Source organism: Aspergillus wentii (genome assembly GCF_001890725.1).
Source record: "Aspergillus wentii DTO 134E9 unplaced genomic scaffold ASPWEscaffold_9, whole genome shotgun sequence".
In the NCBI taxonomy this organism is placed as follows: domain Eukaryota; kingdom Fungi; phylum Ascomycota; class Eurotiomycetes; order Eurotiales; family Aspergillaceae; genus Aspergillus; species Aspergillus wentii.
Window position 1 is genome coordinate 1384873 of NW_024467840.1, and position 13763 is coordinate 1398635.

General features: G+C 48.6%; 6 protein-coding genes across 6 annotated transcripts; 5 read left to right on the forward strand and 1 right to left on the reverse strand.

The window, feature by feature from the left end:
* Positions 1–9: 9 nt before the first annotated feature.
* ASPWEDRAFT_46218 (uncharacterized protein) lies at positions 10–1130 on the forward strand. The gene is made up of 3 exons (XM_040836719.1): positions 10–301; positions 368–473; positions 690–1130. The coding sequence occupies exons 1-3, from the start codon at positions 150–152 to the stop codon at positions 771–773; spliced, it is 342 nt and encodes a 113-aa protein (XP_040684284.1). The 5' UTR covers positions 10–149; the 3' UTR covers positions 774–1130.
* Positions 1131–1232: 102 nt separating this feature from the next.
* ASPWEDRAFT_32771 (putative HIT finger domain protein) lies at positions 1233–2164 on the forward strand (the record flags this gene model as incomplete). The annotated part of the gene is made up of 2 exons (XM_040833712.1): positions 1233–1500; positions 1584–2164. 2 exons carry the CDS (start codon positions 1233–1235, stop codon positions 2162–2164), a joined length of 849 nt encoding a protein of 282 aa, XP_040684285.1.
* Positions 2165–2852: 688 nt separating this feature from the next.
* On the reverse strand, positions 2853–4897 carry ASPWEDRAFT_55149 (putative glycerol:H+ symporter (Gup1); the record flags this gene model as incomplete). The annotated part of the gene is made up of 4 exons (XM_040838157.1): positions 2853–3845; positions 3896–4453; positions 4511–4578; positions 4642–4897. 4 exons carry the CDS (start codon positions 4895–4897, stop codon positions 2853–2855), a joined length of 1875 nt encoding a protein of 624 aa, XP_040684286.1.
* Positions 4898–5432: 535 nt separating this feature from the next.
* On the forward strand, positions 5433–6339 carry ASPWEDRAFT_46221 (acylphosphatase). The gene is made up of 5 exons (XM_040836720.1): positions 5433–5534; positions 5618–5648; positions 5776–5788; positions 5845–5914; positions 6003–6339. Exons 1-5 carry the CDS (start codon positions 5520–5522, stop codon positions 6180–6182), a joined length of 309 nt encoding a protein of 102 aa, XP_040684287.1. The 5' UTR covers positions 5433–5519; the 3' UTR covers positions 6183–6339.
* Positions 6340–9291: 2952 nt separating this feature from the next.
* ASPWEDRAFT_187989 (alternative oxidase) lies at positions 9292–10457 on the forward strand (the record flags this gene model as incomplete). Its single annotated transcript, XM_040832200.1, has 3 exons — positions 9292–9539; positions 9597–9887; positions 9947–10457. The coding sequence occupies 3 exons, from the start codon at positions 9292–9294 to the stop codon at positions 10455–10457; spliced, it is 1050 nt and encodes a 349-aa protein (XP_040684288.1).
* Positions 10458–11406: 949 nt separating this feature from the next.
* Positions 11407–12972, forward strand: ASPWEDRAFT_120231 (uncharacterized protein; the record flags this gene model as incomplete). Its single annotated transcript, XM_040828974.1, has 1 exon — positions 11407–12972. One exon carries the CDS (start codon positions 11407–11409, stop codon positions 12970–12972), a length of 1566 nt encoding a protein of 521 aa, XP_040684289.1.
* Between the last annotated feature and the right edge of the window lie 791 nt (positions 12973–13763).

Genomic DNA, 13763 nt, shown 5'->3' on the forward strand with positions numbered 1-13763 from the left:
TCAACGCCGAGGAAATGTCAACGTCACCCCTGCCAAAGTACTATCCCAACTTCACCACGTTCGTTCCACTCTTTTCCCAATAACCATCATTATTGCTCCGATCCACCTTACTAAGGATTATCTTCAACTTCAAAATACACACTATAACAATGATTGCCCAAAGAACAATTCTTCCCCTGCTACGCTCAGCGGCAAAGCCGGGATTCGCTCCAGTCCGCAGCTTCTCGACCTCCAAGTCTCTTAAGGATGCGGCGGCTTCCACATTGCCTGCCAGAAAACCAGTTGGAGCGTTTCGAGGAGGGTAAGTCGGATGATTAGCATCCATTCCATTCATGTGCAATATGGATTGACTGACATGTTGCACCAGAATGTTTGGCTTCCTCTCTGGGGCGGTTGCTGCCGGTGCAGTTGTCTATTATTACATTCTCGGGGAATACCGAGTATCCAACGAGATGCTGAATGAAGATATCAATGTACGTCTCTGATATTGCTTCCTTTTCGAACATCTTGAGTTATGTCCAGTGTCCTCGCAGACTTCCCTTGGCGGGGCACGAGGGCACTCTTTTGGGCTCGTTCCTTGTTTCCTCTGCTTTCGTCACATGTTTATTCTATCCTGCACGTTTATATCTCCGATTACCAAACTGACCAACTTCTCGCGTCCACTTGGACGTGCTCTGCTACTCATCTAGGCCCTTCAATCAGCGACGCATAGGCTCCAAACGTACATCGTGGAGCTGGAAACCAAGATGGACCAACTACAGAAGAAAAAATAAGCTACAGCTAACAAGGAAAGCGATTCTATGTAATCTTATATCCTGTTTCTTTTCTTTTCTTTTCCTTTCTTTCTACTTAAGCCTCTATGTCTGGTGCTTGTTCTTGTCTTTGTTTTGACCCGAAAATAATAACAATTGGGCGCATTCTCATTGGCCGTTGCTGAGTCGATTGCTATCTGCGAGATTTTCTGCGCTATTAACACGATATTCTATCTAATCTATCATTCTAAAAGTTCTCAGAGCTATCATTAAGCAGATTATCATGTCTAGATTATTTGCCTTCGCCCTTTAAAGTATGGACGGCCTGTGGCGTCATCATCCCAGCAATGCAAACACGACAAACGCCCCAAAAAACACGGGATTTCTGGAGAAGCAGAGTCCATCTCTCCACCATCACCAGAATATCTCGTCAATAAGGCAGCTTACGATTAATATGATTTTTATCTGTTCATAAACACCATGTATCACGTCGAGCTTCTTCCCAACTCCTCCACCCACCTCACTCCCGGGTGGACCTACGTCGCCGACAGGGGCTTCGATCCCGCCAAAGCAGCTATCACGCCTGCCATCGGCAGGAAACGAGGAATTCGAGAGCCTGCAGGCCGTGCAGATGTGTCTTCGAGACAGAATAATGCGATTGTTCGACACCTAGCGGAGCTTGATCGAGAAAACCACAAAGATACTCATATTCCAATCCCCGCGAAACAGAAGGACGCGGCGGGCAGAGGTATGCGAGGCTATCCACGCGGAGTGCAATATTGTTTCCCGTGGAGTGAGTAGTTTGCTGACATGATTACTTGGGACTTTTAGGAACGCGAGGAAAAGTAACACCAAACGTGCGCCGCATCCTTCAGTCGCAAAAGACGTTCCGAAACTATCTCGATGACGAAGAAGCTGCGCTGGCGCAAGCTGGCCAACAGACCACCACAGCGCGTCCTGCAGCTGTCAACAAAGTGACAAAACCATCCAGACGGAGCACGACACCCGCTACCCCAAAACCAGAATCTTCCCGACAAAGAAAGCAAACACCAGCGACGACACAGCTATCGAGAACTTCGACTCCGGCAGAGACCCCTAGCGTTGCACCGTCGGATACAGAATCGACGCCTAAGAACCAGCTGATTAAATCGGAACATGACGATGACCCTCTTCTCCGCTCCTATATCCCCTCCGCGCCGTCTGATCGCATTATGCAGGCGCTCGTGTCTGAACCGCCACTGACCTATAATGCCTCCCGCGCTGGCCCGCCTGTCTCCGTTAAATCAGTCCGACATTTCTGCAATATGTGCGGGTACTGGGGAAAGATTCGATGCAAGAACTGCCATGTGAGAACGTGTGGACTTGAGTGTTATAAGGTCCATGAGGACTCACGATGTGGAGCTTTCTTTTAAAGTCAGTTCGGGGAAACAATACACACAATAATCGATATCGAGAGTCTTTTCACGGGCTTCTACATTGACGGGTTATCTCCAGGATGCCGCAAATACGATGAACCCGACATCAGTCCGAAATTACAGAATAAATTGGCACTTCAGCCAAAAAAACAGGCCCTCGATCAGCTTCAAACGAGCTGATATGAAGCATCCCGCTTCTCACTCGACAGAATAACAGCCCAACATTGAAAGGGGTATTCTCATGACCCAAGAAGCAGCTGGGATGATAACAAAAATCCAAATACTGGACAAGACGCTCGCCAGGCTACTTGCACTGGGGTTTGTTTCTTGGGAAATATCACGGCTAATCAGTCGAATACCCACTGCATTCAAAGCTTCATCATTATGGCTGGTATGCTGTGCATAGGAGTCTTTTATACGTTGAACGGGGATAACTTCTTGCTACATGATAGCATGAATTAAGCAAACAGAACTGCTGCCGAACTGCGAGGAAAGCATGAAGTTTATAAGTCTATGCTTTCATCATGTTTAAAAATCAATACACAATCCAGGAATAGAGTACACAATTAATGCAATAATTAGCCAAGCATGGCACTCTAAAAGACGGCTTCAGTCCATAGTCAATAATGCTAGCTGAGATCTAATTATCATAGTATATGCTATCCGTGAAGTATACAAAAAAAGGTTAACACTTCAAGTTAATACCAGCTCTTAACTCCCCTTCCCGAATCTCAAACATGACCTGCACTCCGACAAAGAGCGCAAAGCAAGTCGACACCAGGAACGCAAAGCCGGAATAAGACCCAAGAATCCCAGCCAAAAGGCCCTTCAATCCGTCCACGCCCACCGCAAATCCGACCAGATTGGCTATCATCATCATGAAGACGTTGCCAACTGCACCGACTCCGCAGAGAACACGGTAGGTCGTTGGGTGAGACCGCCACTTGTTTGCAGGGAATAGTAGAGTGGCGATGACTTCGGGCAGAACGAAGAGGGTAATGAGCCAGCCCCACATAAGAAGACGGAGGTTGATATCGTGCCAGAGAGCGACGAATGTGAAGACGGTGAGGAAGTTGAAGATCTGTCGGCCTTTGGATGCTAAGCCGGATGAGCCTTTACCGCTACTCGCGCGACTTCCGGCTCCGCCGAGAGGCACGTAGATGTAGCGGACAATCCAGCGGTTATAAGAGCGGTGCCAACCTCTCCAAAAGCCGAAGGCAGAGAAATTGTCCGAGACACAGCGGATCATGTTCTCGGGTGGGTCAATGCCATCGAGAAGAGCCCAGAAACGGAAGAAGCGCCAAGGAATCAGCAGTTTCAACCAGATGACGTGCAGGTTGAAGTAGGCCATCATGCTGAGCTGGCCCGGGGTGTATGCGGACCAGTTCGGAGATGCTTTGGAGATGGCCACGACGTAGATGTAATGCAGGACAAGCTCCATGCAGAGGACAGTGAGGAATAAACGAATTCCGTATAGAATAGTTCTAGAGCGAGTGAGAGAGGGTGGCGCATATTTTTGTTGGGCGATGTAGTCGTTGAAAGTCAATATGGGACCTGTTAAATATAGTGGAGAGTAGAGCACATAAGCGACGTAATTTCGCGCATTGAATGCCGAAGGCTCCGCTGGGATTCTGACGCGATCACGGTCTGACAATGACGCCGGATCGAGTTGCTTCTTCTTATGGCTGTCAGTCATGAGTTGCAGAGTTAGAACTAAGAAGGACTTACTTCAATGGGGCTCGCGGCTGGGTAATCCAAGCTCCAATAGTAGTCCATATTGTAACTTATCAATCGCAGAACCGTGATATTGAACAGAATTTCCCATCGGGGCATTATGCCTCCAATTCCATCAATAGCCTTAGCCCATGTCACCAGAGCGGCTTCTTTCTGTCCCGGGACCTCTGACACCAAAAACGCAGCGATGCGCGCAAGCGGGTATCCAGAAAATAGCTCGTTGGCGAACAGGGTACAGATGTTGAATATCCAGGTAACCGCGGGGATGTAAGATCTGGGAATTGATTTTGCAATCTTGTAGTTCGCATACAAGATAGCGAGGACCTTGAATGCAGATACGCCATGGAGCGCCGTGATGAACACCAGGGCAAAGTAGAAATCGAATTGTATACGTTGGCAAAGCCGAGCGTCCCCTGCGAGAGGAGCTGCTGTCGTGCTGGAAGGGCGCACATAGGTATCATATACACGGCGGAGTAGGGGGTGGGCGATTAAGAGCAGGAAGAGGTAGGGTATGTTATCGCGGAAGCTGGCGTACTGCGCATCGGAGTTGTCCTGTCCCAGAAAGGGTCCATTAGTGAAATCCCGTAGGAGACGTGCAGGGAAACTTACCACTTGACGGCCAGGAATCCAGCCAGGTGAAAGAAGCTCTTCGTAAGTCGAATAGGTCGGATGGCTCTCTGTTGTTTCAGTCAGCATCAACATTCAGCACCGCACCCGGAGCTGAATCCACCTGGCCTTACTTTGAGAAACATCAATGACAGTTTTGAACATCAAAGGCACCAAAACGATAAAGACCACATAATAGATGAAGAACTCAGGCGTTCGCCATTTCGACGGCGAAGCACCGCTGGCAATGGCATTTGCACGGGCATCTTTGGCAGAGGCTGGTCGCGTGTCAGCTGCTGTCTTGAGAGGAGTGTTGGCAGAGGAGGTGAATCGCGTATCGAGAGTGTCGAGAGAGTATAGCCGTCGCAACCAGGATATTATGGACGTCATTTTAGCACCAGCATTGCGTGCCCTCAAGCCCCTCAAAGAAGCGTGGAGGGGAGCAGTGAGATTATTCTTGATGGATTGCGGAGAGCATTACGGAGCATTTCAAGTGGTTCAGGGGCGGAGATCGGGTAGTACAAGGAGCTCATCGTAACCAGTCCAGCAGCCGTGCGGTTATGGTGCTTATACTCCGTATATGATCTTAATTACTGTAACTCATATTTATCATAGTCGTATTTATCTCTGTAGCTGTATAGCTATCTGTGCAGCTGTTTGGTTGCATAAACAATCGCCTCGAATTAGATCTCGGATGACTAAGTTTCATAATCAAAAATAGTAACGCTGATTGGCTAAACTATTATCGAATTTGGTTAGATCCTGGCTCAGTCAAGCCCTTTTGGGTAATAATTGCTGTATTTGGACTGACGCTCTAACCTATCTCGGTATGTCAATCAATGAGTCTAACCATAAATATCAGATATACACCTCAGGCAACAGTTACTAATCCACACTCAACTGGTGATATCAACTTGCCTTGAATCAAACAGTGAATCGTCATCAACATCATCAATGAATTAAACAATATCACAAAGGTTGGTCCTTCTAGGGAATATCTTCCACATTCATGATGTCCGCAATTCGCGTATGTATCTCCACCATAGACCCCAAGTTGACACTATTCCCTCTACCCCACCATACGTCATCCGTGCTGATATCTTGGGCTAGATTGCATTCAAAGTCCACGGCACTGTCCAAGGCAAGAGCTCCAATAATTTCATTGGTTTCACTTGTAGCAATATCGTGATGGGAGCATATGCATCACCGAATATTGTGTAATTACCGTCAAAGAAAGTGATCATTGACTCGATTTCAATGTCTCACAGGTGTTGGATTTCGGTACGACTCTGCATCCCGCTCTCATGTGTCATACGAAATCGACTGACTGAGCGCAGTGATTTTACACAGAAGCGTGCTACTGAGCATGGTCTAAAGGGCTGGGTGAAAAATACCACCTGTGGAAGGGTTCGTCACACATAGCCTCTGCATCATCATCATCACCATGCTTTAAGACCCTCTATGCAGTATCACACAGACTAAATCCCAGACACAGGTAGAAGGAGAAGCCCAGGGCGATTCGGAATCCGTACAGAAGCTGCTAAAGGACATCGACAGAGGCCCTCGTCTTGCACATGTCGTCAAGTTGGAGAAGAAAGATCTAACACCCCAGGATGGCGAAGATCATTTCGGGGTTAAACGGACCTCGGATTCAGCCTTCCACTCGGAGCCTTGATCTGCGTTTCATGCTTAATCTCGTTTAACTTGCCGGTGTTGATGATTGCCGGTTTTCTCCGGCCGGGTCTTCGTTGTCCCAAGCGTGTCTTGATGTTCATGTGCTTGCTTATCCGGTATTCTTCATGTGTCCTGAGTATATGGATGACGAGTTGGCCAATTAGCTAGTATTGCCTGTGGGATAATGTCTACTTCATTGATTTATGTTTTCATAAAAAGAAAGGATGGGCAATTGAGAAAAGATGCAGCATGAGTGGCATGTGATCGCAACCAGTTTGACCACCACTATAAAATTACAGATCAAGACCCATGAGGATCTTTGACGTATTTGTAAACTTAACACTCTGGCTCGTTTTAAAGATCAGACGACCGATATACAGTTGTCAAGATGGCCATTACCACTTTTCTGTATTTACTTTCATATCCATACATAACCGTCATATACTCTTAAGATAGCCCCATAAAGCAGCCATGGAAGGTAATGTGGAATCTGGCGATTAGGACTGATACAAGCATCAAGTCTAAATCTAAGAGAATGTGCTGGAGCAACTTAAGTCCCGGCTGACGTCTCCAATCCACCATCTTGGGGAACATGATAAACTGGGCCATCTTAGGCAAGGTTAAGGCCCCTGGGATGGAATGAGTTAATACTGAAGTGGGAACAGATCCATCTGCATGAAATTGTGAGGATGCCTGGTCTAGACTAATGTTGCACTCGATGACCCTTTTAGGCAATTAAGTCCTGAAGGGCTAGTGGCTTCCTCCCATCCTCGAAATCAGTTCAACAACCTCCCTGTCTGGCGAGCTGCGGTAGCACGTTTGCTCGTCTCTTTGTTTTCGTGTAACTCTTTCCGTAGGTTTATCTTCCCTCGGCCCTCGGGCTCAAGATGTAATTCGGGGCTTTGCTGTCATCATGAAAGTGGCTAGAGAGCTGCTCAAGATTGCCTGGATACCGGTCTCTATATTACGCCTTTTGGGCCATAAGATTGCCTCTAAAGCTTAGCTTCATCCAAGCACTAGTTTTATCGTGAGGATAACTGGGAAACTAGCTAGCCAAGGAGCTTCACTGGGAGGTAAAATAGTTGGGTCCTTGACAGCACGCGAAGTCGAAACTTTAGAGCTGGACTGACATGGTGGGTAGCCGTAAGGAATCAAGTTATCCTACCTTTACCGGTGAAAGGGTGGAAGCCCTGTGACTCACGCACCCTTGCTTGTTAGTATTGTATGTATACTGCCTATAACGAACAAGCGGCCGCTTAGGAGCTGCCACAAGGTGTGTTCAGTTAGGACTTGCAATAGACGATGCAGTGACAACGGGTGCAGGCGAGCCACATAGGCACCGGGGAACTGGAGCAGTGGAGTTTAGACAGGAGATAATGGAGCGAGGTGGCCTCGTACCCGCATTCGCCTGCACGATTTGCCTCCTCCCATGACCACAGTTCTCCACAAAGATGCTTCACATTATCATGCACTTAAGCGTGAAATCGATCTGCTGCTGGGAATGTCGATGGCGTTTATCGAGATGCGGGAGGCTGTATCTGCCATGCCAGATAAGGGCTTAGCTTGACTGGCAAGTCGTGCAAAGCTGCCATCGCGTCCACGAGATAGCATTCTTGTCTGCGGATTTGTCTCGAAGGGCTTCAAGGGAAGCAAGGGCAAATGCCCGAGGGTAATAGATGGCTGTTGGGGTGATTCCAGGAAGGTAGATGAAGATTGGTAAATGAATACTGAGCTCACTAAAACGTTTAACCCTGGAATGAAACGATGGTCAGCAGGCTGTCTGTAATTGAACTTAGGAAGAAAAACTCATCCCAGAAGGAGCAGACCTGCTCCCGTATGAAAAGGCCGGCGATAGACAGGACCGAAATCCAGGGTCAGTAGGTAGACTGTATGTGTTATTCGTGACTCCGGCGAGTAAGCATCTTGCTCAGCCTTGGTATAGTATCACGAAGATCCCTATTAATAGCAATCATAGGGCTTTGCACTGCGGGCTGTACTGTTGGCCTCTTGGGGCCGGTCACTTTCAGGCCTTCCCTTGAGTTTAGAGATAGGAGGGCGCTGAGAATGACCCTGTGCAGCTTAGTCGAATGCAACAAGGTTCTATTGATAATTACAATTCTCAACAGTCCGTCCGGTCTAGGAAGTACAGAGTAGACTGTATCATATCAAGTTGTCTGTAGTCACAGCCCCCGCATGTGACTATCTGAGCCGCGATACACGAAGCATGAAACATCCACGTCAAAGCTTATCCACCATTCATAGATCAAGCAAACAAAAATAATTCATAATCATCCCGGTGTCTGCTTTGAGGCCAGCCAAATGACAGAAGATTTGCAGCTTCACCGGGAGAGACCGAGCCTTGTCCGATCCCGATTACTTTTCTTCGGGTTTTACTGGCTGACTCATTCGTCACTGCAATCCCGGCTCCATCCGGGGTCACATGTGGCACAGCTTTGGAAATGATACCGTATTCTGATTACCGATTGAAAATTACGTCGTCAGCGACCGGAGGGCATGTTCTGCCATGAATATAATGGGAAGGATTTTTAATTTGCTTCCAGTTAGACTGGGGTTGTAATTAAATAGAGTATTCAATGGTTTTTTCTTAGATGAATTTTGTAGGGTTGTCATCGAGGTCTATAGTCGTTGGTGTTGGTGGTTTCGATGTAACTTCCAGGTATGTTCGAGATATCGCCGTTCGTACCCCTGTTGCAGACCCATTGGGCCTCAAGGAACCCGGCCAGTGATCAAGCGGGCCTGGATTCTGATAGTCATTCAGATCAGGATCTGCCCCTTCGTAACCGGCCCGGATGAAGGCCTAAATGACAACATAGTTTTCAACAACCGGGTTCGATTTGTTGAGCACACCTTTGTCTGGATCCAGTCAATCGGGTTTTCTTTTTTTGCCCCTGATGATAGTTTCTTCTTCGTTGAATCCCGGGACGAGGGGGTTTGAGTCACTTTTTGGTTCCAGATTATAGAAGCATATAAGTTCAAAACAATAGACAGTAGTTCTTGGGATCTCATGCTCATCAAGCAACACAATCATCCTTCCAAGTTATCTACTTACCGGATCTGATCACAATCATCCATACGCATCAACCAATCCAATGAATTCCCTGACAGTCACAACACCCATTAGGGTGGCATCACTTCCAAAATCATACCTTCACCTCACAGTCCGAAGCTATGCAAATGCTGCTGCCGTGGCTGGGCTGAGGGGCACCCCGTCGCTAGCCACCAGACATCGCCAACAAGTGGCCAACAAGCGATTCATCTCTTCCACACCTCAAACAAAGAAGGACTCTTCAGTTCCTGCCTTGCATAGCGACATAAAATCAGCATGGACTCATCCTGTGTAAGTACTATGTCGCATCATGACATCTGTACCAATTCATCTTGCTGACTGAACTAGTTACAACGATGAACAGATAAAGCAGGTCACAGTCGCCCATCGAGACGCAAAAGACTGGGCTGATTGGGTGGCGCTCGGTACAGTCCGTGTCCTACGATGGGGCATGGACCTGGTGACGGGATACCGCCATCCTCCCAAGGGAAGAGAGAATGAAGCCAAATTCCGCATGACGGAGAAGAAGTGGCTCACACGCTTTGTTTTCCTTGAGAGCGTTGCTGGTGTTCCGGGCATGGTAGGAGGAATGTTGAGGCATTTAAGAAGTCTGAGACGGATGAAGAGGGATAACGGATGGTATGATCCCATGGTGGCCATTTTGATACTCCAACCCAACTAACCGTATGTTTGTACAGGATCGAAACCCTTTTGGAAGAAGCATACAACGAACGTATGCACTTGCTCACCTTCCTCAAACTCGCGGAGCCCGGATTGTTCATGCGCCTCATGGTTCTCGGAGCGCAGGGTGTCTTCTTCAACGGCTTTTTCCTCTCCTACCTCATCTCTCCACGCATCTGTCACCGATTTGTCGGCTACCTCGAAGAAGAAGCAGTCATCACCTATACGCGGGCAATTGAGGAAATTGAGGCTGGAAAGCTTCCAGAGTGGGAGAAGGTAGAAGCCCCCGATATGGCTGTCCGGTACTGGAAGATGCCCGAAAACCAGCAGACCATGAAGGACCTGCTACTTTATATCCGAGCAGACGAAGCGAAGCACAGAGAAGTAAACCACACCTTGGGCAACCTCAACCAGACCGTGGATCCGAATCCGTACACGGCCAAAATTAAGGATCCCGCTAAGGCCTGCGTGAGCAAGGGAATCGAGAATCTGAGAAGTACCGGGTGGGAGAGACATGAAGTTCTTTAATTCCTTCTCATTGTCGTCGTGATATCCGGCTGGATCGGATTTGTTTAAGCGTTATTTGTTCATCAAGGCTTTTGAAAAACTGGCTGGGTCATTTGTTTCTGCGAATTTCCGTCCTGTACCTTAATGTGTCTCCTCTCCTAGAGTTGATAGAATCTATCGGCTGTTTACCCTTATCCAACGTAATCATGTGCCTTTCTTCTCACTTTTTGTGGCCGCAAGTACCATGGAATCAGCCATCGTTAGTGTCATACAGAACCCCAAATTTGGTCTCTGCTCAGAAAAAATGCCCTAATCTGATCCTGAAAGACTGAATCATGAATCAACAACAAGGAACATGACGATAATGACGATCCGCGTTCAACGTTGGAGTTGGAATTGCGGACACGGAAAGGAAACCGGTGAAATGCGGGGCAGTGAGGCACACGGGGCACGCTAGGCCCAGACAGGAAAAGCCCCAACGCGTCGCAAAGTACATACAAGGCAGGATTTGTATAGGGGAGAGGCCGTAGTGGTGATGTGGGATTTGGGGGCTCTCCAAGGGTCGAAAAGAGAACATAAACATGGGACAAGCAGCACGACCCGGAGGTTCCTGTCATCGAGGATTCTATAAATACGTGTATGACTTTTATTGACGTGTTTTGCCAGGCACCGAGCCAATTGACCCGCTTCCCCTTTTAGTGTGAAAAAAGCCCCTTTCGAGATTATTCTCGTTTGTCGATCGATCACCATCACCAGTCTACCGAGGAGTGATCCCTATTTTTATTAAATTATTATCATTAGCACTGCTACTAATACGGTCGACCAGACGACAACCTGTCCTTTCTCACATCCGTCTGCTTGTGGGATATATCTCATAGGGAACTGAATTGTATCCTCCCCCCGAGTGTTGACTCTATTTGGGTCGTCTGAGCATAATATTTCCCCTCACTATACGAAACAGCACGGAGCAATGGATGAGTCTATCGAGTCAGAGACCGTCTACCCCCCTCCAGTTCGGGCCTCTTCGCCTTCCCCTTCTATCTCACCAACACCGGCCGTCTCCTCGTGCCCTTCTCCGGACCGTACCTTTTCCACCGTCTCCTCGCTGTCGGCCTCGTCCGCGACATCCGCTGATGCCAGGTCATCCGTGTCCATCTCGACCAAGCGGCGAGGCTATATCCGCCCACAAGGCGCCGAGTTCGCCGAGTCGGCTAGACATCGCGATAGTGTTATGAGCTTGGGAAGCATTGCCCATTTGCAGTACTATTTCGCCAGAACTGGTCTGCTAGACGGCAAAGGCGGGCACGCACGCGAGTACAAGAAGAAGAAAACGAACCAAGACGAGGTTCCCCGGCTGCTGCTGACACCAAACGCTCGGTTCATCGACGACCTGACTCAGAGCCCAACGACAGATGGAGAAGAAGAATATTTGGATCCGACCGAGGATGGTTTTGATGACAATGATGAGGTCATGCTTCCGCCGACCGTCAGCACTTACAGTATCAAAACGCACTATATTCCGCCCCCACCAGACCTTAAGGCGCTGCGAAAGGATCTGCTAAGCGCCGTTGACAAGGCTGAGAGGGATATAGAGCAGATCGGCTCCTTGACGGAGGCCCCTCCAGACATGAAACCGCCCCGGATTAGTCTGTCGCCGGATGACGTCCCTGACGCGGAAGATGATCCAGTGCGTCGAGCATTCGCGCCCCCAACGCCGCAGAGTTGGCCCGAAATTCAGGGCTTACGGATCTTGGATGTCGTCACGCTGGCGATACGGGCAGCCAAAATATACTATACCGCCCATGAAAGCCCAGAGAGGTTGGCGTCGATCAAGCACGAACGTGAAATTCGACAGGAACTTTTCAACGTTTTGGAAGTCCTGAAACGATGGGCGGGTAGGAATTTCGTTTGTGGCCTGCGCGAGGAAGAGCGAACAGCCATTATGGGTTGGATGTCCGACGTGCGTGCAATGGTGGCCAAAGAAGTCGTCCTGGAAGAGGAGGAAGCAAAGGAACGGGAAAGTTGGGTTTGGACCAAGGGCGACTGGACAGGTAGAGAACGGGAACGAGAGGAATGCTTTCTGCGCAGCTTGTTGAACACGGATACGCCACTCCCGACCTGGACATCTACCGAGGATGCTTCACTTCCCACACCATTGTTGGAACGGCTTAGAGACGGCCGAGAGCTTGTGCAAATCCACAACCAGGCCGTGAGAAAATCCAAGCGGCCTTTCTGTGAGATCAAGGCCTTCCATGAAGATGTGGCCAAGCCATACCGATGTGCAGAGAACCTGCGGTATTGGATCAAGGCTGCAGAAATCCGGTGGGAAACCAAGCTGGAAATGGATGTAATGGGCGTGGTGCAGGGCAACAGCGACGAGGCTTGGAAGAAGTTCGACACTGCCCTGCTCGCCTGGTGTCAGACCGTCCGGGAAGAACTGATGCGAGACTGGCAAGAGGAACCCAAGCCAACAATGACAGCGACAATGACAGCCGAATACCCTTCAAGCGACGGGTTGGTGGCCTACTCCGCATGAAGGCGAGATAGCCATCCGTGCTGAGTTTGAAGAGATGGGAGGAGATGATTGGAACCACGTATTCTTATTATTATTTGTGATTTTGGCTCTGGTGTTGCGTTCGTTTTGTTTGCTGTCTGTCCACATAGATACCCCTTACTTGTCCTCAGTCTTGCTGCTCGTTTGCTGCACTGTATGTTGCCCATCTGCAATAATCGGCAACTAGCCTGCTGTGCAGCGCCTCTTGCTTCCATATTTTATCATCGATTTTCTTTTTGGATGTTCTTGATCAGAATTTGGGTTGAAATCCAACCGTTGTTTTAGTCTCAAGTTGGGTTCCCATGGTCCTACAATGAAGGGAACCCTGGAATGCTGGCCATTTTTTCCTTGTATGTTTTGGCTATACTGCGAATAATTCCAATTTTGTATCTAGATAAAGCCAAGTAATAATCAATTTCTAAAACCCGTAGTATTTATCCCACGAGAGCAAGGCATTCAATACCAATGTCCCCTGAAACCCTGAAATGATGACGGCCGATCAACCGTTAGTCGGAAAGTCAAGGCCACGCCGCCGGAACGACGCGATCCTCTCCCTCTCCACCACCAACGCTGCCCAAGAGACTCTCTCCTTCGCTAACTGACTATCATGTAGCCGATCATTTCTTCCTCTTTTCTCTTCTTCTATTCAGTCAGGAGAACTCAGTGTTTGAGAATTTATTATTCGACAGTCAAGAAAGAATAACCCGGTATCCCTTTTCGATTGGTCCGACAAGGGGAGAGCGAACGAAAGAGAGTGCGCTGGCCTTGTCACT